At 41.0% G+C, this 26,879-nt stretch overlaps 1 protein-coding gene across 2 annotated transcripts in view; it reads right to left on the bottom strand.

Annotated features, from left to right (window-relative positions):
- Nucleotides 1-205: 205 nt before the first annotated feature.
- ttc27 (tetratricopeptide repeat domain 27) overlaps nt 206-26,879 on the bottom strand; it is a 131,979-nt gene continuing 105,305 nt past the window's right edge. For both annotated transcript variants that reach the window (XM_047352192.1, XM_047352191.1), the window contains 8 exons: nt 14,947-15,174; nt 12,844-12,942; nt 10,744-10,796; nt 8,201-8,366; nt 5,532-5,729; nt 3,685-3,796; nt 794-894; nt 206-523 (listed from right to left, as the gene is read on the bottom strand). In XM_047352192.1, the coding sequence (XP_047208148.1) occupies nt 398-523; nt 794-894; nt 3,685-3,796; nt 5,532-5,729; nt 8,201-8,366; nt 10,744-10,796; nt 12,844-12,942; nt 14,947-15,174 (1,083 nt within the window). In that variant the 3' untranslated portion in view covers nt 206-397. The remainder of the gene's footprint in view (nt 524-793; nt 895-3,684; nt 3,797-5,531; nt 5,730-8,200; nt 8,367-10,743; nt 10,797-12,843; nt 12,943-14,946; nt 15,175-26,879) is intronic.

Here is a 26,879-nt window from a genome sequence, read left to right on the forward strand (position 1 = left end):
TTAAACGGATGAATGTAGCACCTTCAGGCATCTGGAAACTCTGCTGAAGAATGAATCAGACTTGTGGAGGTGCCACAACTCTCTTCCTGATGGAGTATTTCTCTTGATTATCCCATGTCGTCACAGGAGGAAGCAATTTGATGTTTGCCTCCAATGCTATGAATTAATTCATCAGAATCTTGCAAAAATCATGACATCATCATCATGGCTTTCCCAACTTTTATTATTAAGTTTACCTTTTCATGCTTTACAACAACCATTTACATTATTATATTGTGGACAAAGGTATAAAAACTTCACGATAAGCATGCAGATGACATGAAGCATAGTTTCCATCAGACACTGATCACAACTGAGAAGTTCATATATGTAAAGAAAATGTCACATCTGAGAACAGTTACTGTGATTTGTTCTGTAATCTCCCACTCAGCTCTTGCAGCTCTGTAATCAGCTGTTCCAGAGCAGCAACGCTACCTTGTAGATCAGGATGGACTTCCCCCGTTGCAACATCGGTGTGGATTTGCTGTAAGACCACAATGCAGAAGACATCAAAACATGTAATATTCTTTGTTGCATTAAACATCAGCGCTGTCTGCATGCTGGAACCACACTGCAGCTGCTTCTTAAAACAGAGGGGTTGATGAAGCTTGCACGTGCTACCATCATTCCAACCACAGTAACACTGAGGCCAGCATCTGCTGCCATTTTAAGTTATCTGCTGTTATTCTTGTATAAACTCTTAACCCTAATGGAGGTTTCTGTGTTTAGCACAATAATTCATCAGAACCTGTACCTTGGCTTTGGTAGCCAGACTCCTGAGGCTGAGGCGAGTGGAGGAGAGCATCTGGAGAACTTCTGTTGGATTACTTTTCTTCTGACTGCAGCTGATGCTCCCTGAGAGACAGGAACCGAGACTGAGTTAGAACATATCTGGACTCTAAAACCAGAGAACCTGTTGTTAATGATAAATGTTACTAATTCTGGATGCCTGTTGTATCTGGTGGATCAATGCCTTAAAGATGTAAAGACCTGAAACTAAATTAATTCAAATCAATGCTTGGAGTTCAACACATTGGACACACAGCATCTAGTAAATTGTTCCATGGATAGCATCTATGGGTTATCAGTACTAGTGTTGGGAGCCTATCTTTCACCCAGGATACGTCTTTTAGCTCCAACATAAAACAAGTGTTCTAAGAGCTCTTACTTCAGTTTAAAAAACACTGGCAAATTAGGAATACTCTTTACAAATGTTATGCAAAAATACGGCCCATTGATTTGTTATGCTGATGTTGAACTATTGTTGGGAATAATTATCTCAAAGTTCTAAAAAGACACCAAAGTGTCACTTCCTGTTATATGTAAAGTAGAAATTTTACTGGTGATTGCTGATGAATAGAGCACTACAATGGACGGAATAACAGCAGTTTAGAAATGGGGTTCCTGGGAGGATCCCACCAGAAATGCTTAAAATTGAAGTTGTTAAACTTACTAAAATGTTATTAGTACATTAGCAGATTTCTGAATGCTTCCACATCTCAACTATCAACAAATATAATATGACAGCATTAGCTGATCATGGGAGCAAACAGGTCATGTCCGTGCAGGACTACCCCTCCATGTGACCTTTCAACTGGTCAGCTCTTCCCGTCTTCCACATGGAGGGAAGCCTGGACGCTTCCTGACAGAGCAGACTGTGCTTTAGCAGATTGTCGCTCCCACAGGGTGGAATCTGTGTTGTGAGCGTCTGGAAGGCAAGGCCAGACGCCAAAACAATGGTTTCTCTTTATTATGTAAGGAATGCTAGATAAAGCTTCCTGATAACTCGTTGGGTTTATAACAATACAAAGGGTCATTTAAAACATTCACAACAGCAACAAAATAAAAACAAAGTACCAAAAGTAACTGAGGATCTGAAGAGTCTTTATTCCCTCTTACACTGGAATTATATCACCTAAACAAAGTGATCCATTCCACATTTGTACATACAGATAGGTTCAAGATAATAGAATTCCAAAATAACAAGATGAATTATTGTTTCTGACAGTAATTACATTTCTGCAAACAGTTTACTAGCAGGTATAGTAGAATAAGAGAAAACCAACAAAAACAACCAAACTTGATTGGGTCTGTTGATTGGCTGATTTTGTGTAACTGAATCATTAATTCCAAGGGGCGTGTCTAAAATCTCAGCAATGCAGACTTCAGTCAGTGAGGTCATTTATTCAGGGAAAACTGGAGGTCAAACAGACGGCCTCTGTTTAACGACGAGGGCAGCTGATGTTGTACATGCCTGTTACAGTACATTCTTCTCTGAGCATCTGAATAAAATGGGTTGTTCCAGGCAATATTAACAAGGACGGGGTACTGTGATCAAATAGTTGATCAGAGAGGGGGAAGTGCAGCTCAGCTAAAATGAACACAACTCCTTTCAAATGGAGTCCACAACCAGAACAAAACCTACCAGTCTGTCAATGATCAGCACTAGGGAAATCATAACATCTACAGTTATATTTGAGGACTGTACCAATTAGAAGAAGCCAAGCTATGAGCAACACAAAGAACAACTGTTGGAAAAAACAAGTTGCTGAAGAGGGTATCCAGTTTGCTAAGATCACACTGACTAAGCTACAATAAAATGAAGCTACATTTTAAAGAATAATGAAAGCAGGAGTTTCCTATTTGGGTCTAGAGGCTGCAGACAGGTTGTCAGACGACCACTGTCAAGCATGGTAGGCTTTACTTTTTATGTTCAGCCATTCAGTTGTAGATTTCCTGCTGTGCTTGGGATCACTGTCTGACCCATTTGACATGGTTCCGTTTGAGCCAAGCTTCAGTTGTCTGACACATGGTTTCATATTTGGCTCTAGAATGCATTGTTATACAGAAGAGTTCTTGGTTGTCTCAGTTACTACCAGGATCCCAGGTCCCTTCGCCACCATGCTTAACAGCTGCTAAGAGGTGTTTGGACCGGTATGCTGTTTTTGATTTGCTCCACACATGGAGCTGTGCATTATGGCCAAACATCTCCTGTTGTTTCATCAATCCCAAGGACAATGTTGCAGTGGTTTTGTGCTTTATTCAGATGAAATGTTGCTTACCTCAGTCATGTTGCCATTTTGTTTTTAGAGAGAATAACTTCCAAACAAGCCACATTTATTCAGTCTTTTTTTAATCATCCCATAAGCATCGTTCGCATTAGAAGAGAATTTGAAAGGACACCCCGCGTTTGGAAGAGTCATAATCTAAATGCTTTTCTCTGTAGAATGATGGACTTCAGTTAGTCTGGTAATTGCCTTCTAACCTTTCCCAGATTATTGGGTAGCAATATTTGCTTCTCTAAGGTCATTGTTGATGCCTTTCCTCCATGGTATTGTGTTAACACACACCAATTGTGTCTGTGTGTGTGTGTGTGTCAAAGGTCAGGTGTGATGAATGGTGGTTGATATATGTTGTTTTTAAAAAGGGGATCCATCCTGCTATTAAGGATGTCACATTTTGACACAGTGCAGACCACTTTGTGTTGAGAGTGGACATTCTAAGTATTAGAACAGAGACGAATCAATACCAAGCATGCTACTGTGACTGGTAATGTGCTGATCCTTTCAGCTACTCCCTGCTCTTCTTAATGTGTGGAGACTGTGAATGATGGTGATGATGCACACGGCTGAGTGGTGTCCTCACCTTCTCCCATGTTGATGGCTCTTCCAATCACCTCTTTGAAAAGAACAGGGTCCTTCTCCCAGCCTCCTGTTTGAATCTCACAGCGATGAGCTTTGGATAGGAACTGCAGTGCCTGTAGAAAACACAAGCAGCTCCTCTGACCTCACTGTTCTTTAGGATTTATTTGTCCTCTTACAGAAAATGAAAAAAGGTGGTAAAACGTTGCTGGCCTTCACAGATTTTTAATACTGATTTCATATAACTGTATGAAAAAACAGCATGTTACTTTGGGCACTTCAGAGATTAAAGGCTTAACAGTTCACAACATTATTTTTGATTGTATGGGTCCAGATAGAAAACGTGGAATGTACCAGTTAACCTGTATCAGAGTAAACTGGGGATTTACAAAGTTACAGTTCTAAAAACACTGAAACCTTCAGTTGTACTTAAAGCATTTTAATGAGATGTCAGAAAAAATTCTGGAAAGACTCAAGTTTTTCCTGTCTGTCAAAGAGCTTCCTATAGAAGGTACCTGAGCAGAAAGCCTGACTGAATAACTAGCTAAAGCTGGTTTATTGCTCTGTAAAGAGCAGAACAGGAGACATGTGGAATGTGTACATTAAGCATGTTTAATTAAAACATTATACTAAATTCAGCAAATTGAATTCTATATTGTTGCTTAGGTGTATTAAAATAGAAGAAAATGTCATACATTACATTGTTATGCCTGCAATATTCAACATGTTATATTTTATGAACAATATTGATTTCTTAATAAAGCTTAATGGTGCTTTTAGACGATCAGAAAGACTGTCCATAAGGGACATTCTATGCAATGTAATTCTAGCTACAGATAGCAAAATAAAATTGAATGCCTTAAAAAGTCTTCCCCTCATTTTAATAAACTTTGTACACAAGTAGCAAACATTTCCTCAGTTTAGGGAAACATGCGCACAGTTTACTAAACTAAGATAACAATGTCATGCAGAGGGAATTTACGGGAGCAGCCCTCTATGGCAGCTGCTACTACTTCCATAAAGGTTAATGGTGGGTCAGTAAACATTTAGCTGGATTCTTGTGCTCTTCAGAATGGTTTGGTTTGTCTCTTCAGCTGATTACTGGCTGGTCAGATTGAAAGCATCGAATCCGAGGGTCTGATTACATTAATACCAGGAGGGTTAATGCCTCTCTTTATGCCGTCAATGCAGCAAACCTTCATAATAAGAGCCTTATCCACATTTAAAGCTAATTTAAACTGCTTACAGGCTCCTCGGTACAGTTAGAAGACATTCTGAGTTTGTTGGTGAGAGCGCAATAAATAATAATAATAATCATTTTAGTGACAGTTGTGAGGAAATCAAACTGATAACTTTGATCTATTTGGACAATAATGATGATAGTAGCATGGGTAAAATTCATCTCTGGAATTTATTTTATTAAGAAATTAAAATACTTTTTTTTTAGGTTAGACAAAATAGTTTGGGTTTCATGCTGACCCATTCCTGAATGAAGGATTTTTTCGCTCTTGGTTTAAACTTCCATAATGCTATTTGCAGCATTTCAACACTGTAAATAAAGTCAAACTTACAAACACAAAAACAACTTTGCATTGTTTTGTTGGAATTTGCACCAAAGAACAATCTAAGGACACTGTCCCATCAGGTCAAAATATTCATTGTAACAATGTCATTTTTAAGCAGACTACAAAGTTCTTAGTGAAAAATGTTACAAGGTAATGCTCAAAAAATACTGACTCCCTTATATTGGATTACTTAACACAAAGATAAATGCATTGTTTTGGAAAAGTCAGGCATTTAAGTCAGGGTTGTAAATGTTTGTCTAACATGCAGCACCAGCAGGAAACCAACCTTCTCGTTGTCATCTGGGTTTGAGCTGCGACCTCCACCGTACAGCAGGGCGTACTGCTGCCATATTTTAGCATCGCTGCTGTGGCGCGCACTGACACGGCCAAGAAGCTCCTTCAGTTTGGGCATCAAGGATCCTGCCTGTGCCCCCTGGCTGTCAGTCAGATTCTCAACAGCTGCTCTGACCAGAATCTGTAGAATCTACGAAGGGGGAAAAGGATTTCAGGCCAAATGAAATCTTCTGTTGTATGTAATACAAAGGAAGAATGACTGTTGTTCTTCGATCCCTCATTGCAAACACAATTAGAAAACCTGTACATTTTCTCTGCTGTGATGATCAGTTTGCTACAATTTAATTCAGTGCATTTATAATGTGCCGATCCATAGCAAGCATTCAGTTTAATCCAATCATTTACACAGTTTTAAATTCATTTGACATATTTTCCAAAGCCAATAACACATATAGAAAGTCTTAGTTAACCGGTAATGCTTTCAGAAGCATCAATAAGACATTTTGTCTACATTTTCCAACAAAATTCAAAATCAAAGACTAAACAAGTTAGAAAGAGAACAAGTTAGCCTCTCACTTGGCCTTTAATCAGCATTATAGACATCTGAGAAAACAAACTGCTCATATTGTGGCAAAAAGTGAATAAACTTTAATTGTAATTGTAAATGTGAAATAACTGTAGTTTTACAGCTGGGAGTGTCTCCATTCAGACACAGGAAGAGCTTTCCTTGTCAGGAACATCCTCAGTTATCTCACAGGATGGTCTGTACACACTTGTGGTCATTTTAATTGTGCACATACACATTGGTGGAGTCAGGTTATACCAGCACTCAACAAAATCAAACTGAAGCAGTTTTAATCAAATGCAAATGTAATTTGGTTTTAGTTAAAAATACTAGTCTCCTATGAAAATAACTAATTCAATCTTTTTCCAGTTCCTGCTCCCCAGGACCTCTGACCTCCATCAGCAGGTGGGGGGTGTTGTCCAAGGTCACCACAACTGAGACAGATGGCACCTTTGTAGAGTGCATGACTAATGGCTGTCCTGTCAACGGTTTATCCTTCCTGAGCTGTGGATCTCTGGAGCTCCTTCAGAGTTACCATGGGCCTCTTGGCTGCTTGGCTTCTCTGATTAATGCCAGACAATGGCATACCAGTTTAGGCAGATGTCCAGGTCTTGGTAGGTCTGCAGGTGGTCCATCTTCTCTCCATGTTCAGATGATAGATTGAACAGAACTCTGGGAGATCTTCAGAGCTCGAGACATTGTTGTAGAACCTAACCCTGATTTCAACCGAACCAGAACTTTCTGACCTGTCTGCTGTGTTCCTTGGTCTTCATGATGCTGTTTGTTCTCTAACAAACCTCTGAGTCCAGAAACAGAACTGCCATATTTACACTGGGATTCAATTATTTATTGTTAATTACTACACTTACTTTAAAACTATGGATATGTGCTTGTTTACACAAGAAATGCATGATATCAGGAAAACATACAATTGAAAACTTATTGTTGAGTATTTCGATGTTGGTTATTATAAGGCCACTTTTTCTCAGTATTTTCTCTTTTTAATAGCAGGTTTGGAACAGATATGCTTAAAACTGTTAAGAATTATCTGGATATTTCTGCTCTAAGCAGCCAGTGAGGCAATAAGGATCAGTGTCTCAGTCACCGTTAGGGAAGTCAGCAATGCTTCCACAATTTCACAGATTTAGGCACAATTCAGCAAATAAATAAGACACAAAAACAGATATTTTTTCCGCTAATTATAAGGTCACGTTAGATAATAAGGAAGGAGATTCATTTCTAATTTGAAGACCACAGGTCCTTCTGTCAATTAGGCAACATTCAAGCTTTAGAATTTTTACAACATACTACAGAGAAGAAAAAGTAATCTAGATTTATTTCCCCAAAGACAGGTCTTATTTTGTGTTCAGACTGAGATTACAGGATGTCCATCTGTCTCTCTGAGTCAGTGTTGTGATTTAATTGTTCTGAAAGCGCTAAACTGTGTCTTGTTTTTGTATTAGACACTCAGAAGTGCAGGACTACAACTATTTCTGGAGAGCAGAAGTGTATTAATAACCCTCTGCTGAATGGCTCTGGTATATTTATTAGGATCACACCAATCCAAGCTTGTTATGTGACTAAGAGAGGCTTGCTCTTCAGCTGTTGGTAATGAAACGTTGCATCATGTAATCACAATGCACAAGATTCATTAGCACTACAGGACAGACTGAGGTATCATCTGCTGGGTGCATCATACAGACAGAACTTCAACAGTGTGAACCCAGACTGGTGACCGGCTGGTTGGAAATAATTAGGTCATTAACAGAATGTTGTAGAACCTGACTGCATGCTAAGGAGGCAGTTCAGCCAGTTGATCAAGGTGTGTTGGCCCAGGGACACATCTGAAAGTTGCAGGATAACAACCCTCGAGGACTAGAATTTGAGACCCCAGTACAAGTAAATACACAGAGACTGTTGTTGTAATGCAGACCACGATAATAATTAAAATATGGGTTCCTAAAGAGAAATCAGAAATGGCTAAAATTCCGCCACAAAAAATCTGAACGGTGCATTTCTATTTGAAATCCTTCAGAGTTCCAACTGCAGTATTCTCTCCTTTCACTGGTGACTGAAATAAAGGATGAGACCTTTACCTGAACATCTTTGTAGTTTTCCCTGAGATCCATGAGACGGTGGTATGCTTTGATAGCTTCTGCAAAATCTCCGATGTCAGTACTGACAACAATGAAGTTCTCCCAGATCTGCCAGTGTTCGTAGTTACACTTCAGGGCCTCCTGCAGGGTTCGGAACGCTTTGGTTCTATCAGCAAAGGGAAGAAAGCAACAGAAACTCAGATTCACTGGAACAAGTTAGATACAACAGCCGTCCTGCAAGGATCAAAATCCCAGCAATAGATCTTTGCCGGAATCTCTCCACAGAACAGATCATTTCTGGATTCTCTTCAATCTGCACAGCTCTTTAAAAAAGTTATTTATTTTTAAGCTTTGGTGTGATTAATGGTTATCTAAAAATGTCCACACATGAGCAAGATGTTGAACAGCTGGTCAAAGCAAACATCTGAGATGAAGTCAGAAGGTTTCTGAAGCCACTCATTTGGAATTCAACACAATGATGTCAGAAGTTTAGAGAAAAGCTGCCAAATGAACCCAAGCTTTGTAGATCAGGGGAGAGGCTGCTGTAGCTGGACATCTATTCAAATCTCAACCACTCCTCCTTTATTAATCCTTTGCTTTATTGATTCAGACATGGTTACAAATCCTGAAGTTTAAGTTCTCCATGTCTCATGGAGGTCGGTTGTGAGGTTTTTTTGAGCATTTGCTGCTTTACATAAATTCAGCAAAATGCTTTGAAGTATGTCTTTAGAAATTCTGTACGTAGCCTCTCACAAATAAGCACTTAAAGTTTGTATATTTAATCCATGAAATATATAAAAGTAACAGTTTGAGAAATACAATTTAGGTGATTCTCTTATTTGCTAACACCATGTCTTTACAACAGTAAGACGGGTCCTAAATTCATTCTAAGTTGCTTGTGGAAGACAAAACTATGATTATTTATGTGCCTTTTCCAAGTTTTTCTGTAAAGCAAGTAATTATGTAGCCACTGGGCTTGCCATACAGGAGAGCATTTGTGAGGTCCCCCACAAAAGTTGAACAAGATAGACTGCTCTAATTTATTCCAAAGCTCCTTAATTGGTCAGGGTTGTGTGCAGGCCAGTCCAGTTCTCCCACACCACACAGTCACCGGAGTCCCCATGGACTGGTGTACAGTCATGCTGGAACATATTCAGGAGAATCAATCTGATGAAAATATTTTGTATATTGCAGCATTAGGAGTATCTTTTATTAGAACTATGTGGGTAATGTCAAGCCCTGAACAACAAACCCCAATCGTGACCCCTCTACCGCCAAACATTATACTTGGCAGAATGTAGTCAGGGAAAGTTGTTCTCCTGGAAACCTGTGAACCCAGACCTGTTCACTGGATTGCCAGACAGAGAATCTTTAAACCAGAGACACCGTCTCCACTGCTCTGGTGTCCAGAGGTGAGGTGTTTTACTCCACTGCTGTTGGCTGCTTGGTGGATGAGCAAAGGGCAGGGCCAAGGTTTGATGACTCTGACAAGTCAATGCCATTTGAGTGACTCCTATTGAACGTGGGGGTGGTGTTATAGGTGCTGTTACCTTTCCTTGTATTTAGTTTATATTGATGTCCACTGTGTTTGTAACTGGTTTGGCCAGACCCCATACAAGTTACCATTATGTGTCACGTTTCAAGTCAGCTTTGTGAGTTAAATTGTTTGGACGTTGGTCCATTCAGTTACCATTTATCTAGCTAGCTTTTCTGAGTACAGCTCAGTTTACCACAGTTAGAGAACCTACCAACAGGGGCTATACATTAACAGGAACCAGAGTAGTTTTTTAGGGTAGTTTTTCTCCCCTTTGTGTTTCCACTGTAGAAACCTTTGCCAAATCTGACAAAAGCAGGTAAAAATCGACACTGAAAATATCCCTGGTAGAAGGTTAGGACTTTTTTGGATTGGCTCCAAACTGACAGTAGCATTTTGTAGAGGGAGGAAGCTAAATATTTCTTACTGGCTTTTTGTTTCAGTAGAATAACATTCAGGAACCTGTAGTGGGAAAATTATTATTATCTTTGGCCTTATGGACGGACGTCTCCTGTCCTCTATGCCCATAACTAATATAAATCTGACAGGATCAGAAAGCTCAGGCACACTGTGATTACTGTGATTATGGTAACTAGTGAGGAAAGTTTGCGTCACTCGTAATCTATATCATCAATATAAAATTTAACAACAATATTGCAATGTCATATTTTCCTAAGGTGCCCAACCTTGAACTGACCTTCTGGTTAATAATTATTATCTAAAACAAGTATTCCCAGCCTTTAGCTGGGAATACTTGTTTTTATTTCATGACCTATTTTTTCTACTTCTGCATACCTATTTCATTCAGTATATCTACTTATGGGATTTCTTCTATATCTTTCTTTATTGCAGTAGCAATGTATACATTTCTACCGAGGAACAAATTTAGGATAATTCTATTCTATTTGGTTACCTATCACCTGAATATCACTGATGTGCCTATGAAAACAAACCAGTTAAAACATGTCTGCCTTGCCACATACTCAGCAGCCTCCAAACTCATACTCACTTCATCTTCAGGCGAATGTAAGCTGTAGAAAGGTTGTTCCAAGCTTCTGCATTCTGAAAAAGGGTAGAGTGGGCAGGAAGGGATGGGGGTCAAGAATGACAGGGAGAAAAATTGAAAAATTTACAAGGTGGAACCATAGTTCTCAAACTGAGGTACAAATACCTGTATGTCTACTTTGTTATACTCAGGAGACATTCATTCAATTATAAACTATATATAAGGTAAATATAAAGAAAATGTTGCTGTAATGTAGAGGTAATAACTGCAAAAAAGCTAACAGATAACATAAAACCAGGAAGAAACGTTGGTGACCCATTTACCCTTGAGGCTGAAACATTGATCAATTCAGCTTCAGTTAATACAGCTAGAAACCACCAGTCAGGCTGGAAACCTGGGTGTAGTGATGGACTCAGACCTGAACCTTCAGAGACACATAAAGACAGTAACTATCACCTAAAGAACATCTCCCGGATTAAAGGACTAATGTCTCAGCAGGACCTTGAAAAACTAATTCATGCGTTCATCTTTAGTAGAATTGATTATTGCAACAGTGTCTTCACAGGTCTGCCTAAAAAGTTGATCAGACAGCTGCAGTTGATCCAGAACGCTGCTGCCTGCGTCCTCACTAGAACTAAGAACGTGGAGCACATCACCCCGATTCTAAAGTCCTTCTGGTTCAAGTCTACACTGTATCTCCAGAACCAAACATGGAGAAGCAGCATTCAGTTCTCATGCTCCACTAATCTGGAACAAACCTCCAGAAGACTGTAAACATACTGAATCCCTGTGTTCTTTCAAACTAAGGTTAAAAATCTATTTGTTAAAAGTTGCTTTTGATTGTTTTATTGAAAATATTAACTGAAACATCATTAATTTTACTCTGTAATCCAAAATGTCTTTACTTGCCTTTATTATCCTAATGTTATGTACTTTTTTCACCACTGAAATTTACTTTTTTAATTATGCAAATCACTTTGAATTGTCTTGTTGCTGAAATGTGATATACAAAAAAACTTGATTTGCCTATTAATAAATAAGCTCAGTAACCAGGGTAACTACAATAGAAGCTGACAACCATGTGTTTCTCTGCATTTTGTCCTTGCAAACACTGCAGCACCATTTGCCCTAAAGGTGGTTAGAGTAATGTATATCTAAAAGATTTAATGAGAAATAGACCATTGGAATAAACTTTGATTCTTTTTTTACTGCAGCTATTACCATATTTCATAGGAAAATTGAGGTTGGTGTTGTGGAGAAAACTTTCCAGCTCGAAATTCCAACTTTACATGACTTCTCTATTAATATTTCTGTGATATTGAACATCATATCCCATATGCCATGTTTTCCTGATTTGGTGCAGCCCTAATAGCGGTATCTGGAAAACAGTCTTTAATTAGGTAGTACCTGTTATAAACAGTTTGAGAACCACACAGATAGATGGCTGTTAGTTAGATATGCAAGTGTGCCAAGTATGATGATTTCAAACAAATGTTGTTAAAAACAGTTAAAATTGTCAGCATCATATGTTCCTGGCAGCGATTCATTCAACGTTCATTGAACACTATGGTTTTACTTCTCTGTTGTAAGCTCTGCAGAAAGGGAAAAAGCTGCTGACTGTCCTAAAAGTTGTTACAAGTCACTAATGTCATCAACTAATCTGCATATTCTGTCATCTGCTTCTACTTGCAACGGATGTCGTGGGAATGAGCGCGCAAATTTTGTTTCATATCTTTTTTTCACAATTTCAACATTTCTCCTTTAGGATCCAGTTTGGGATGAACAGAAAAAGTGAGTTTCCCACACGCTGCTGTGGTGTAGGGGTATTTCAGGTGCCCCACATCCAGAGGCTATTATTCCTCAATCCAGCCTCTGGGGTTCAGTTCCCTCCTTATCTCTCTGTCCATTTACTGTCATTAAAGGCACTGGAGTAACAAGATATTTAAAAAAAATACAACAATGGAGAAGTAAGACTGAAACTGCAAACAGGGATCGGTGGCAAATGCAGATATTAGTGTGTTAATAATGCAGGCACGGAGCCAGAAAACAACTAGTTTATCAGAGCCCTCGGTAATATAGGTGTGGATAAATGTGGATACTTACATCTGGCTCGAGTCCCACACACCTCTGGAAAGCTCTAGCAGCTCCCTCATAGCCTTCCAGAGTGAAGTAGGCACATCCCAGAGAAAACCAAACGCCAAGCTTCAAGCAAGAAGATAAATGGAAATTTAGTCAGCCAAAGCCTGGACAGTTCCAACAGGTTTCCAAAAGATAGTTATATCTGTCTGATCATTTAAAAAGGGTCTTTGCTAAAAAACGTCTTTTTAGAGAAAAGTCTTATTTTCTTTTAGTGAAAGAAACTGGTTTTCAGAGCAGAGAAGTTTGACTTTTGAATTTGAATTCACTTAAAATACAAAATAAATGTATAAAATAATTTAGTACCCACTAGTACCACATTTAGCGGCAGCGACATGGAGTAAACATTTGTTACATGGCTGTGGAGAAATGGGACCAGTTTGGTCACACAGTAAAATTTTCACAGTTCTAAATGTAAATCAATGTGTGGGAAAGAAGTAAGGAGTGAAGGGGGGGAATACAGGATGTGCATGTGTATTTCTGCTTTTAAAAAAGTTGTTCTTATGCTGACCCTGAAGAAACACAGCAGTACGTCTGCATGCATCACGGCCTAATATTGATTCATTTATTTTTCAGCCAGTCTGTTGTTGATCTGCTGCTGTGTTTGTGGTTATTTTCCTGTTGATGACCCAGATTATGCCAAGTTTTCGTTGTCAGGGAGACAGATGCCCTCACATTATTTCTAAAATATTTTAGTATACAAACAAGATCGTACAACATCAGAGATCTGATTGTTCCATATGTTCCTAACAGAGCACTTCGTTCTCAGACTGCAAGTTTACTGGTGGTTTGCATTATTTGCTGTTATTTCAGTTTTTAACTTTATGTTCTCCCTCTTTTCTCTTCCTAGAAGCTACACCTGGCCTGGCTCTGTGTCTACCTGTGACACGTTTCTGGAGAGGGGCATCGTCCAAGCTTCTGTTGGCAACAACTTAATCCTCACCCTCTACCGATGATCCACTTGGCCCTGCCTTTCAGTGTTTAACCCTTTCTCTCTCCTAGACTCTAGACTCTAACCTTGAAAACTGGCTCAGAGTTTATCTGTTCTTTCTTTCTAGATGAAACGACTAAAGGAGCTACATCCATTAACATTTACTTTTCCTTCCCATAGAAAGGACTCCTGGATCAGTGCTTCTTTGTTCTCTTTGTGTCTCTACTCTGTTCTCTCAAACCCCCAGTCGGTCGTGGCAGATGGCCGCTCACACTGAGCCTGGTTCTGGTTCTGCTGGAGGTTTCTTCCTGTTAAAAGGGAGTTTTTCCTCTCCACTGTCGCTACATGCATGCTCAGTATGAGGGATTGCTTCAAAGTCAATGCCAGTGACTGTCCACTGTCTCTACATGCTCATCTAGGAGGAGTGACTGCTGTAAGTTTCTGACTCGATGCAATCTGCTGGGTTTCCTTAGACAGAAAAACTTTTTTTCCAATTTGAATAAATAACTGAATCTGACTGAACTGTTTAATGGTTACGATTAATTGGAATGTATGTACCTGACTTTTGTGAAGAGCCTTGAGACGACGTGTTGTGAATTGGTGCTATATAAATAAACTGAATTGAACTTAATAACTGCAAGGCAGCCAGGTCCTACAACTGCAAAACAAACCCAAATCATCACCCCTCTACTAGTTGGTATTAGGGGTTTGTGGTGATATGCTGCACCTGGTTGTAGGCTTGCCTAGCCAAATAATATTGTTTCTGAGTCTAGGCCTTTGTTCACCCAGACCAAAGAACTGTGCATAAAACAATGTGTAAAAGTGACAAATTCAAGGATTATTACTTTCTTTAAATGCTAAAAAACTAAATGAATCATGAAGTGGTAAAATGTGCTGCTCAGCTGAGGTTCCAAGGATCTTATTTTAGAACCTTTTGAGTACCAGAATGGTCCTGAAATAAGTCATTTAACCAATCATTTACTATATAGTTAACATGGCCTAATGACAACAATGAAGTTTAACTACAGACAAGCAATTTAAAAAATAAATACGGTTTATTATTAGAGTGTAGACTAAATATTTATACACTGCACTTTGGAAAATAATATATCAGCAAAGTTGTTAAAATCTCTTAGTACCTGCATGATATTGATCTTTAGCGACTGCTCAAAGCAGTCCACACACTGCTGGAATTCCTTGTTTCGGAGGTGCAGCAGAGCTTTGGAGCGCATGGCTCTGGCACTCCTTCGACCTGACAGCTCCCACGCCCGGTCATAGTACTGATGGTCATTCAGGATGTCTCCTAATAAACAGTACAGACTCGGAGTCTCCTTCTTCTCCAGCTCTCTGCGTACAATCTCCTCAGCCTAAGCAAACATACAGTGGAAGAGAAGAGGCAGGTTCAGAAACAAATATAATCACTGGGAGGAGAGTTCCAGTATGGATCAAACAGGAGAACAGCTGTTCTGCACAGTTCAAGTACCAGCATGTTAAAAACAGCTTTTCATCTGAAGAACAACCAGCACAGTGAATGGTAGTCACACTGTTTAACAAAATGAGACGATTAAAACAATGGATTATGGAGAGAATTGGAGTATAAACTGTGAATGTTTAAAAAATATATTGCTAGTTTGACTACAGCTAGGGCCAGTGAAGCTTCACAGAGACCTGAAGGTTTTTATGGAATCTCCAAGCCAGGAGCTGAGGGAACACTAAACCCTATAGGTTGAACTGCTGTGTCCATTAACATGGTCTTCGAATAGGCAGGAAGTATCACATACACAGATTATGCATTATGTAGATCACAGTCTGTTTTCCTGGTGAAAATCCCTTTCAGATGACTAATGTAGGTCCTGATTGGACAAAACTGGTTACATATCTGGTGCAAAGTCAAAAATGATCCACATGTAGAGTCAAATCATTTCCAGAAGGCTGAGAACAGTTAAAAGTATTTTAAACACAAATACATTTTTAAAACAAAAGAGCAGAGGTGCATTTTGGTTTAACAACTGAACAGTTACCATAAAACCAATATCAAATTAGACATTTTAAATGCACAACAAAAATAAGAAGCCTTGGTTTACAGCACACACAAAAAAAACTGTCCAAAAACTAGTGTTTTTCTGACTAGTGAACATTCGGGTCACCTGATGTCACAGTGGGTCGTAGGGAGACCCAGCCAGAGGAAATGGCAGTCAGACCTTTAGAGGAACACCGTTCTGCCAGCTGCGAGTAGTTGTGTCTGAGCCAGAAAATGACTGATGATCCATGATAGGCCCAGAAGCTGAAACAAGTGACTGGGAAATAATCATCTTCAGAACGTGCACCAGTATAAATCTATTTCTACTCCTGTTGAGGGTTTTGATTTGATTGACCTCTGAACATATTTGGGACTCAACTATGTGACATGCCAGCACAGCAGTCAGACATATGTGAAACAAATTCACCGGTGTATACATTAAACACTTTACAAAGTGCACAGAGTGAAGAACTTTATTTTGTGACTTGTGCAGAACTGAATCAGGTGCTGCCTTTGCTACAACACACCTCGATCTAGAACGTTGGATCATGTTCTATGTATAGTAATGGTGGGGCCAGCTGGTTCCAGTGGACCCATCATCCAGCTGTCTACCTGCTGATCATTGTCTCAGTGGTAAATGATAAGGTTATTTCTCAGGTCCCGCTAGGACATATAGTTGGTTCTTGAACATCAAATCTGTCCATTCCAGTTGGACCTCCTTCTCTTCATGAGTCGCTTCCTTGCTTTTTTATGACAAAAAATCAATGAGGTGTTTTCAACATGTGGCTCAGGAGTTTTCTGTAGCCATACAGAATGCAAGAAAAACTCTCTGAAGTACAAATGTAAATTTAGAACCATGGAAAAAACAATAACTTTTATGTCACTGTGTGCATTATTCCATCTGAGCATAATCTCTTCTGTAGACTAACATCTACTGTGACTCTGTCCATGCATGGAACACAGAAGGTTTTTTTTCTAAATCTTATGAAAAACATTTTCTGTTTTTTGGAGGTTTATGCAGGTCTTCTTTGTAGTTTGGTTCACTACTTGGTAGTAGTACGTCCTCTTTGCTTTCCTTGCAGGTTTCTGGACTGTCACTTATTTGCATTATGAAACAAGTTTACTTGGTCTTAAAAATCTTTTCCCAAGTATTTAGACATGTTAATGTAACTTTTGTCTGCTTAGAATAATGTCAAATCAGTCACGTTGTCCTCAGAGTTTAGCTGTTGAAGGTTTGTAATTTGATTCCAACTTCAAGTCTACTTTAAGTCTGAATTCCAGCCCTGCAGCCATGGGACAGTGCGTAATTTTAGCAGAGGCTTGATCATCAATCAGAGTTTCACCAGCATAGTGTGGAGCCTCTGAAGCTGCTGGTTTGATGGGAAGAATTTAAAAATAAAAAGACACGCAGTGCAAAGTGCTGGTGCTTTACACAAGACTTATCAGAGGTTCAGCCAAAATGATGAATGGTCATATTACACACATATCTTTTAATGAAACAGAGAAAAACAGGAAGAGGGTGGAGTCTAGAAGACAGAAAGAAACATGACATGACCACAGCACATTCACAAAGATCATTCTGTCTCTTAGCTGCTCTGGATTTCATCCAAGTGTCTAGCAAAACACAGAGCTGGGATAAGATATGCACAAGTGAGCAATGTTGAATATTTCTATTGTGCAAGAACATTACTGTGTGCTACAATGTGTCTGTGAACGAAAGAAGAGGACAGCAGTGGAAACAGGAGACACAACACTGGACAGAGACCAAATCATTTCAGACAAATGGATTACCTTGCTGCTTTGGACTTCAGTTAGAGTATAACATGGACTATTGGCTAGGGCCACAACAGCAGGGACAAGGGGAAAAGGAGACTTTAATTTATGCCAGAAGCAAGCTGGGTAATCTAATTAGATACACAAAGGATGGTGTAATTATATAAAAGAGAGCTGGCAGAATGCCTGAATCGTACCAAGAGCTCCAGACCTGAGGAGTTTGAGAGCCAGACCAGGGATCAGAATGAGCATTTGCGTCATGTCTGCACATCTGTAATCTGGGGCTGGTTCCAACAGACAGAACACTGTCATGTTCATATTTTTCATATAAATGGATGTCAAAATAAAAGCCTTCATTTTTAGAGGCCAGCCTATAGAGCAGTAATAAGAGTATAATGTCCTTTTTTCTGGTCTGAGTGAGTATGAAACACATGATGCTTTATAAACAGCAGTGTCAGCTTGACACCAGTCTGGCATTTTAAACATAAGATCCTTGGGAAACATTTTCACCTGTTCAGTAAATGTTTTTATCAATAAAAGGAGACGTTCAGCATTGCATACAAAACAATGTGGATTATGATGAATACAGGAACAGCTTCTCTTAGCCTGGATGTTTAATACTGACGGGTCTAACGACGTGGAATCCTACACTAAGTGTTGTCAGGAGACCCAAGATAGTGCAGCAAGGTGGATTACAGAATGGGTCAAGCCAGTCCGACAAGATACGATCTTCCAGCTAACAAACCAACATTCATCCAGACCGAAAGGCAGGTTTGAGATCGGCTGAAACAAAGTCTGGCATGACCTGAACATTTTATTATAACCTCTTAATGGGGGCCCAACCTCTAAAGCAGACAGCATATATGCATACATAGTAGAGGTGGGGTTGATCTAATTCATTATGGGTATCGGATTGGATTCAGTACTAATGTCTTTCTTGGACTTCATATCTGGCTTAGACATCATGTTGCTGGAGATCATTTAATCAAGTAAAACAATAAAATGTACAAAGTACTGTCAGAAATTCTATTTAAACAAATGTTTCAGATGTATGTTTTATTTAGATGGATGCCACTTAGAGTGGCAGAAGATATGTTGGATTATTACAGTAAGATAACTCTGGAGCACGGCAGAGGAGCTACAAGGAGCTCCAGCAGTAGGAAGGTTAACTGGTTCCCAGAAAGCTGCTTCATTTGGGTCTCTAGAGTTTTTTAGTGAGACAAAACCAATGAAGAAGGCTAATCATGGAAAATTAAATTTTTAACTTTAATAGATTGTTCATCACTTGGAGGAAATCTTTCACGACATTTTCTGTCTGACATTTACATAGTCAAGATCCCTTGATGGCAACAGCAAAATGGCTTTCTGTCTTGGCTGCAAAAGCCAGGCCTCTCACAATCACAGTAAGACACCCATTTTAAATTTCTTAAGGGTTATGGGATAAAATGGTCAAGTTGTAGATCCCAAACAATGTCACCTACACAGAACTGAAAAATCTGGTGGGGTCTCCACAGCGCCAGCGCTCCACCCACACATATCACAAACCTATACAGGGCACCAAAAAACTCAGGCTTGTGAAAAATCATTATAAATATTGTAATAATAATGATATATTTTAATAAAAAATGTGTAAAGCATGTGTTGGGACCCAGCCATGGATGAACATGAAGTGAAACATGGATGAACGTGGATGAACAACCTCTGAACTGTACATAAGCAAAGGCCAGTATAAATCTCTGCACTTGTCAACATCACACTAACCTATTCCTAACACAGCCCAGAAAAAGTAGTAGTCAGAGCTGGAATCTCTGACCCAAGAGCATATTTCCCCCTCCGCTCGGCCTCATTCCGGCTGTGGACAGGGGCTAATGGAGGGACCAGAACATGCGTCAGCTGAAAGCCTTGAAACTCGCGGGCAAGTAAGGCTTCTCCTTTAAAGAATCTTGGATCCAAAAGTGACTACGATCACGCTGATTGTATGCAAATAAGTTAAGTCATGATCTAATGTTCAAGTACCCGGCATTCATTCACAAAAGGGTGTAATAAGACAAGCGTGGCTTGACTTTTCTTCTAAGGCCTCCAGAAGCAGTCCAAATTGAAGTGGATATCCCCCGACAACATGGAAAAGAAGGCATCGGAACCGCAACAATGCACGCCTTCCTGCGTGTATTTTCAGGTAGCAAGAACTACCCCGACACACCTTAGCCACTGAAGGAGCCGAACATGCTGGGACTGCTAAACAGCCGACCCCTTACTACAACAGAGATTAGCAGCAACGCTAGTCCCTTTAATGCCTACATGTGGATTACCGGGACAGTTATGCTCCTCAAATTGTCGCCTAGGAAACCCTGTCTTCAGAACGGTTCACGTAAGAGGTAGTGTTTGGGCAGAGAAGACTTGTTTAGAGTTAAATAATCTAAATAATGTTCGTTTAATGATGTTTGATTTTCTTGTTTGTGTTGAGAAAACTCAGCAAATGCTAGCAAACTAGGCTGTTTAGCTAATGATGTGTTCTGTGTTCTGTTTAGAAAGTTAAGACAATTTTATTTGAAGGGTTTTTAAACACAGAACGGCCATAACGCCTCATCGACGCTTATGCATTTTGATCCTTTTATTATTGGTATTTTAAAGATACATGTTCAGCTACAGGCTTTCCTTCCTTAGCTTCAACCGCTAACAGCTAAGGTAACACATGACTTATGGACGTCATCAGCCTGCAGGCTTTGTCATCACCTAGTTAAGAATCATTTATCCAGAAGGTTTGGCTCTTATTAAAAAAATATTTATTTAAATATTATTTTAATATTTCCTTCATAATATTTCCTTAAATATTATTGTAGTAAATATACAATTATGGTCTAAGTTAGTTCCAAGACTAACTTTACTTAATTTCCAGATTCCTCAAGATAATCCTTGGCTCTCAGACATAAATAACATTGGATGGTAATGTTGTATCACTTTATTGGCCATGGTTTTTAACCATCTTTGATTCACTTGTTCATATTGTATATAGCTGGTCTTCCTTATTCTTTCATTTGGCTTGGTATTTTAGTTGGATTATTCTAGTATAGTTGGAGGCAGAGTCCGAGTGGACCATGTTCTCTTGTCTCTATTGTCAATGCTGCTGCCCGTTGCTGTGGCCGTAAGGTCTGCAGTGATTGTCACGGTGGCAATCCCCGAACCCGGTGGTGGACACCTGTAGTAAAAGTCCTATCGGCTGTGGTTGGCTTGTGGGACTCCTGAGGTGGCAGACGGGTACCGTGAGGCCAAGTGTGGCGCAGCCCGGGCTGTGGCAGAGGCAAAAACTTGGGCCTGGGAGGAGTTCGGTGAGGCTATGGAGAAGGACTACCGGTTGGCCTCGAAGCAATTCGGGCAAACTGTACGGCGCCTCAGGAGGGGGTAGTAGTGCTTCGCCAACACTGTCTACAGTAGGGATGGGAGGTTGCACGACTGGGGACATTATCGGGCAGTGAGGGGGTAGTAGTGCTTCGCCAACACTGTCTACAGTAGGGATGGGAGGTTGCACGACTGGGGACATTATCGGGCAGTGAGGGAGTACTTCGAGGCTCTCCTCAACCCTGCCATCATGCATTCCCTGGTGGAAGCAGAGGCTGGGGACTCGGGGTTAGACTCTTTCATCACCCAGGCTGAAGTCACCGAGGTGGTTAAAAAGCTCCGCTGTGGCAGGGCTTCGGGAGTGGATGAGATCCGCCCTGAGTACCTCAAGTCTCTGGATGTTGTGGGGCTGTCATGGTTGACACGCCTCTTCAACATTGGGTGGCGGTCGGAGACAGTGCCTCATGACTGGCAGACTGGGGTGGTGGTCCCCCTTCATAAGAAGGGTGACCGGAGGGTGTGTTCCAACTACAGGGGGATCACACTTCTAAGCATCCCCGGTAAGGCCTACGCCAGGGTATTGGAGAGGAGAGTCCGGCCGATAGTCGAACCTCGGCTTCAGGAGGAGCAGTGTGGTTTTCCTCCTGGCCGTGGAACACTGGACCAGCTCTATACTCTCTACAGGGTACTTGAGGGTTCATGGGAGTTTGCCCAACCAGTCCACACGTGTTTTGTGGACCAGGAGATGGCATTCCATTGTGTCCCTCATGGTGCCTTGTGGGGGGTGCTCCAGGAGTATGGAGTCGGAGGCCCTTTATTAGGGGCCATCCGGTCTGTGTACAAGCTGAGCAGAAGTTTGGTCAGCATTGCCGGCACTAAGTCGGAACTGTTCCCGGTGTATGTTGGACTCCGGCAGGGCTGCCCTTTGTCACCGGTCCTTTTCATAACTTTTATGAACCTATCCTAGGTGCAGCCAAAAGCTGGAGGGGGTCTGGTTTGGGGGCCAGTGGATTTCGTCTCTTCTTTTTGCAGATGACGTGGTCCTGCTGGCCCCCTCTACCCAAGACTTACAGCATGCACTGGGGCGCTTCACAGCAGAGTGTGAAGCGGCTGGGATGAGGACCAACTCCTCCAAGTCCGAGGCCATGGTTCTTGACCTGAATAGGGTGGCATGTCCTCTTCATGTTGGAGGGGAGTTCCTGCCTCAAGTGGAGGAGTTCAAGTATCTTGGGGTCTTGAGAATGGAGCGGGAAATTGACAGATGGATCAGTGCGGCTGCCGCAGTAAAGGGGACACTGTCCGTTGTTGTGAAGAGAGAGCTAAGCCGAAAAAGCGAAGCTCTCGATTTACCAGTCGGTCTACGTTCCTACCCTCACCTATGGCCATGAACAAGATCCCGTATACAAGCGGCTGAAATGAGCTTCCTCCGTAGGGTGGTCGGGCACTCCCTTAGAGATAGGGTGAGGAGCTCGGCCACCTGGGAGGTGCTCGGAGTAGAGCCGCTGCTCCTCCACATCGAGAGGAGCCAGTTGAGGTGGCTCGGGCATCTATACCGGATGCCTCCTGGACACCTTCCTCAGGAGGTGTTCCAGGCACGTCCCACCGGGAGGAGGCCCAGGACACGCTGGAGGGACTATGTCTCTCGGCAGACCTGGGAATTCCTTGGGCTCCCCCCGGAGGGGCTGGAGGAGGTGTCTGGGGAGAGGGATGTCTGGGTGTCTCTGCTGAGTCTGCTGCCCCCGTGACCCGGGCCCGGATAAAGTGGCAGACGACGAGTAAGAGTATTCTAGTATAGTAAAGACTTTATTGATTGAAATATGTTTGACTTTGAGTCGACCTATTTTTGTTAATAAATTCTTGTATGATAAGAAATTGTGTGAATTTATTCTATTGTGTGTGCAGAGTTTTGCTGTTCAGTAATGCCAGAGCTTGTTTCAACCTTTTCACTATTGTCCTAATACCACCGCCTTTTTGGGCTGGTATTCACCGGACAACACTTAACGGACCGAATTATTATTAAATAAAATATTAAAATATTAATATTAAATAATATATTCATAATAATAATCACAACAGCCTGTTATTACAAATTAGCAATACAAAACAAAACTATTTGATCAAGAAAAAGCTGGACAGTCTCTTCCATGGTGCCCCCCTCCTCCACCTCCCAGTGGTCTGTTTGATTATGCCTCACACCTGTGTTTGGAAGCCCCCCCTCCCCTGAAATAACACTGGCCATCCCAGTGACCCCCACAGTGGGGAAAGCTGTTTGTGTAAGACAGAAGCTGAGTTGTCCACGTGTCAGCAAACGCACTTGCCTTTTCCTTTTACCAGTGAATGCAGCATCAAACGATGACTAGAGTTTGTCCTGCTTATATAATATTTTAAGTTACTTGTTTGTACCCGTAGTGTAATGAACCATTGTTTAGCTTCCCTTCATTAAATCCACAATAGAATTTAAAATTCTCCTCCTCACATATAAAACCCTTAATGATCTAGCTCCATCATACCATATGTTACTCACAGAGCACTTCATTCTCAGACTGCAGGTTTACTGGTGGTTCCTAGAGTCTCTAGAAGTACAATAGGAGGCAGATCCTTTAGTTATCAGGCTCCTCTCCTGTGGAACCAGCTCCCAGTTTTAGTCCGTGAGGCAGACACCCTTGTCTACTTTTAAGGCTAGGCTTAAAACGTTACTTTTTGATAAAGCTTATAATTAGAATGGCTTAGGCTATCTTCCTTATTTTTTACATCTGCCTTCCTCCCTCCCTGTTGGATGGAGTAAGGGGGAGTCAGGTTTGGCCTAAACTGGCTCAGTTATGGTTGAGGTGCAAACACACCCTCCATTTCTGCTACCTGTATGACCCCTTCTCTTTTCCAGTGGTTATAATCAGTCTGACAGAAAGAGGTATCCCGATCCTTGTGGATTTTAGTATAACAATGGCTATCAGTGGGCTCTAGATGAACAAACTTTATCAGTTTATTATTTTACTTAGTGCCCTTACACGTGGCCTGTTCTGGGCTGGCCGGGCTCTGGCACTTGGTGGTTTGGTCTGGCCTCCCCGGCGGCCCCGCTGGTTAGGATCAATTGGAATGTATGTACCTGACTTTCGTGAAGTGCCTTGAGACGACATTGTTGTAAATAAGCGCAATATAAATAAATAAACTGAAACTATCTCTGTAGTTATGCTGCTGTAGGCTTAGGCTGCAGGAGGACATAATGACCACTTTCATCCTCTTCGCTACATTTTCACACTACTCTCCAATTTTGCATTATTTGCTGTTATTTCAGTTTTTAACTTTATGTTCTCTCTCTTTTCTCTTCCTAGAAGCTACATCTGGCCTGACTCTGTGTCTACCTGTGACACCTTTCTGGAGAGGGGCATTGTCCAAGCTTCTCCTGGCAACAACTTAATGCTCACCTTCTACAGATGATCCACTTGGCCCTGTCTTTCAGTGTTTAACCCTTTCTCTCTCCTAGACATAGCAATTGACTGAGCTTTTACTGTAACTAATTATATGTGCTCTCTTTCAGATTCTATCCTTGAAAACTGTCTCAGAGTTTATCTGTTCTTTCTTTCTAGATGAAACAACTCAAGGAGCTACATCCACTAACATTTACTTTTCCTTCCTATAGAAAGTACTCCTGGATCAGTGCTTCTGTATTCTTTGTGTGTCTCTGCTCTGTTCTCTCAAACCCCCAGTCGGTCGTGACAGATGGCCGCTCACACTGAGCCTGGTTCTGCTGGAGGTTTCTTCCTGTTAAAAGGCAGTTTTTCCTCTCCACTGTCGCTACATGCATGCTCAGTATGAGGGATTGCTGCAAAGTCAACGCCAGTGACTGTCCACTGTCTCTACATGCTCATCTAGGAGGAGTGACTGCTGTAAGTTTCTGACTCGATGCAATCTGCTGGGTTTCCTTAGATAGAAAAACTTTTTTTCCAATTTGAATAAATAACTGAATCTGACTGAACTGTTCAATGGTTAGGATTAATTGGAATGTATGTACCTGACTTTGTGAAGTACCTTGAGACAACATGTGTTGTGAATTGTCACTATATACAGGTCCTTCTCAAACAATTAGCATATTGTGATAAAGTTAAAGTAATGTTCCCAGCAATGGTTACCGGGCCAACCGCTCAAACGGCTATAAATTAAAGAGACAGAATTCCATTCAATTCAGTTTATTTACAGGTCCTTCTCAAAATATTAGCATATTGTGATAAAGTTCATTATTTTCCATAATGTCATGATGAAAATTTAACATTCATATATTTTAGATTCATTGCACACTAACTGAAATATTTCAGGTCTTTTATTGTCTTAATACGGATGATTTTGGCATACAGCTCATGAAAACCCAAAATTCCTATCTCACAAAATTAGCATATCATTAAAAGGGTCTCTAAACGAGCTATGAACCTAATCATCTGAATCAACGAGTTAACTCTAAACACCTGCAAAAGATTCCTGAGGCCTTTAAAACTCCCAGCCTGGTTCATCACTCAAAACCCCAATCATGGGTAAGACTGCCGACCTGACTGCTGTCCAGAAGGCCACTATTGCCACCCTCAAGCAAGAGGGTAAGACACAGAAAGACATTTGTGAACAAATAGGCTGTTCCCAGAGTGCTGTATCAAGGCACCTCATTGGGAAGTCTATGGGAAGGAAAAAGTGTGTCAGAAAACGCTGCACAACGAGAAGAGGTGACCGGACCCTGAGGAAGATTGTGGAGAAGGGCCGATTCCAGACCTTGGGGGACCTGCGGAAGCAGTGGACTGAGTCTGGAGTAGACACATCCAGAGCCACCGTGCACAGGCATGTGCAGGAAATGGGCTACAGGTGCCGCATTCCCCGGGTCAAGCCACTTTTGAACCAGAAACAGCGGCAGAAGCGCCTGACCTGGGCTACAGAGAAGCAACACTGGACTGTTGCTCAGTGGTCCAAAGTACTTTTTTCGGATGAAAGCCAATTCTGCATGTCATTCGGAAATCAAGGTGTCAGAGTCTGGAGGAAAACGGGGGAGAAGGAAATGCCAAAATGCCAGAAGTCCAGTGTCAAGGACCCACAGCCAGTGATGGCCTGGGGTGCCGTGTCAGCTGCTGGTGTTGGTCCACTGTGTTTTATCAAGGGCAGGGTCAATGCAGCTAGCTATCAGGAGATTTTGGAGCACTTCATGCTTCCATCTGCTGAAAAGCTTTATGGAGATGAAGATTTCATTTTTCAGCACGACATGGCACCTGCTCACAGTGCCAAAACCACTGGTAAATGGTTTACTGACCAAGGTATCACTGTGCTCAATTGGCCTGCCAACTCTCCTGACCTGAACACCATAGAGAATCTGTGGGATATTGTGAAGAGAACGTTGAGAGACTCAAGACCCAACACTCTGGATGAGCTAAATGCCGCTATTGAAGCATCCTGGGCCTCCATAAGACCTCAGCAGTGCCACAGGCTGATTGCCTCCATGCCACGCCGCATTGAAGCAGTCATTTCTGCAAAAGGATTCCCGACCAAGTATTGAGTGCATAACTGTACATGATTATTTTGAAGGTTGACGTTTTTTAAATTAAAAACACTTTTCTTTTATTGGTCGGATGAAATATGCTAATTTTGTGAGATAGGAATTTTGGGTTTTCATGAGCTGTGTGCCAAAATCATCCGTAGTAAGACAATAAAAGACCTGAAATATTTCAGTTAGTGTGCAATAAATCTAAAATATATGAATGTTAAATTTTCATCATGACATTATGGAAAATAATGAACTTTATCACAATATGCTAATATTTTGAGAAGGACCTGTAAATAAACTGAATTGAATGGAATTCTGTCTCTTTAATTTATAGCCGTTTGAGCGGTTGGCCCGGTAACCATTGCTGGGAACATTACTTTAAAAAAGTAACTCGTTATAGTTACTTCCCCCAAAAAGTAACTGAGTTAGTG

This window comes from Girardinichthys multiradiatus, chromosome 22 (genome assembly GCF_021462225.1).
Source record: "Girardinichthys multiradiatus isolate DD_20200921_A chromosome 22, DD_fGirMul_XY1, whole genome shotgun sequence".
Lineage (NCBI taxonomy): Eukaryota > Metazoa > Chordata > Actinopteri > Cyprinodontiformes > Goodeidae > Girardinichthys > Girardinichthys multiradiatus.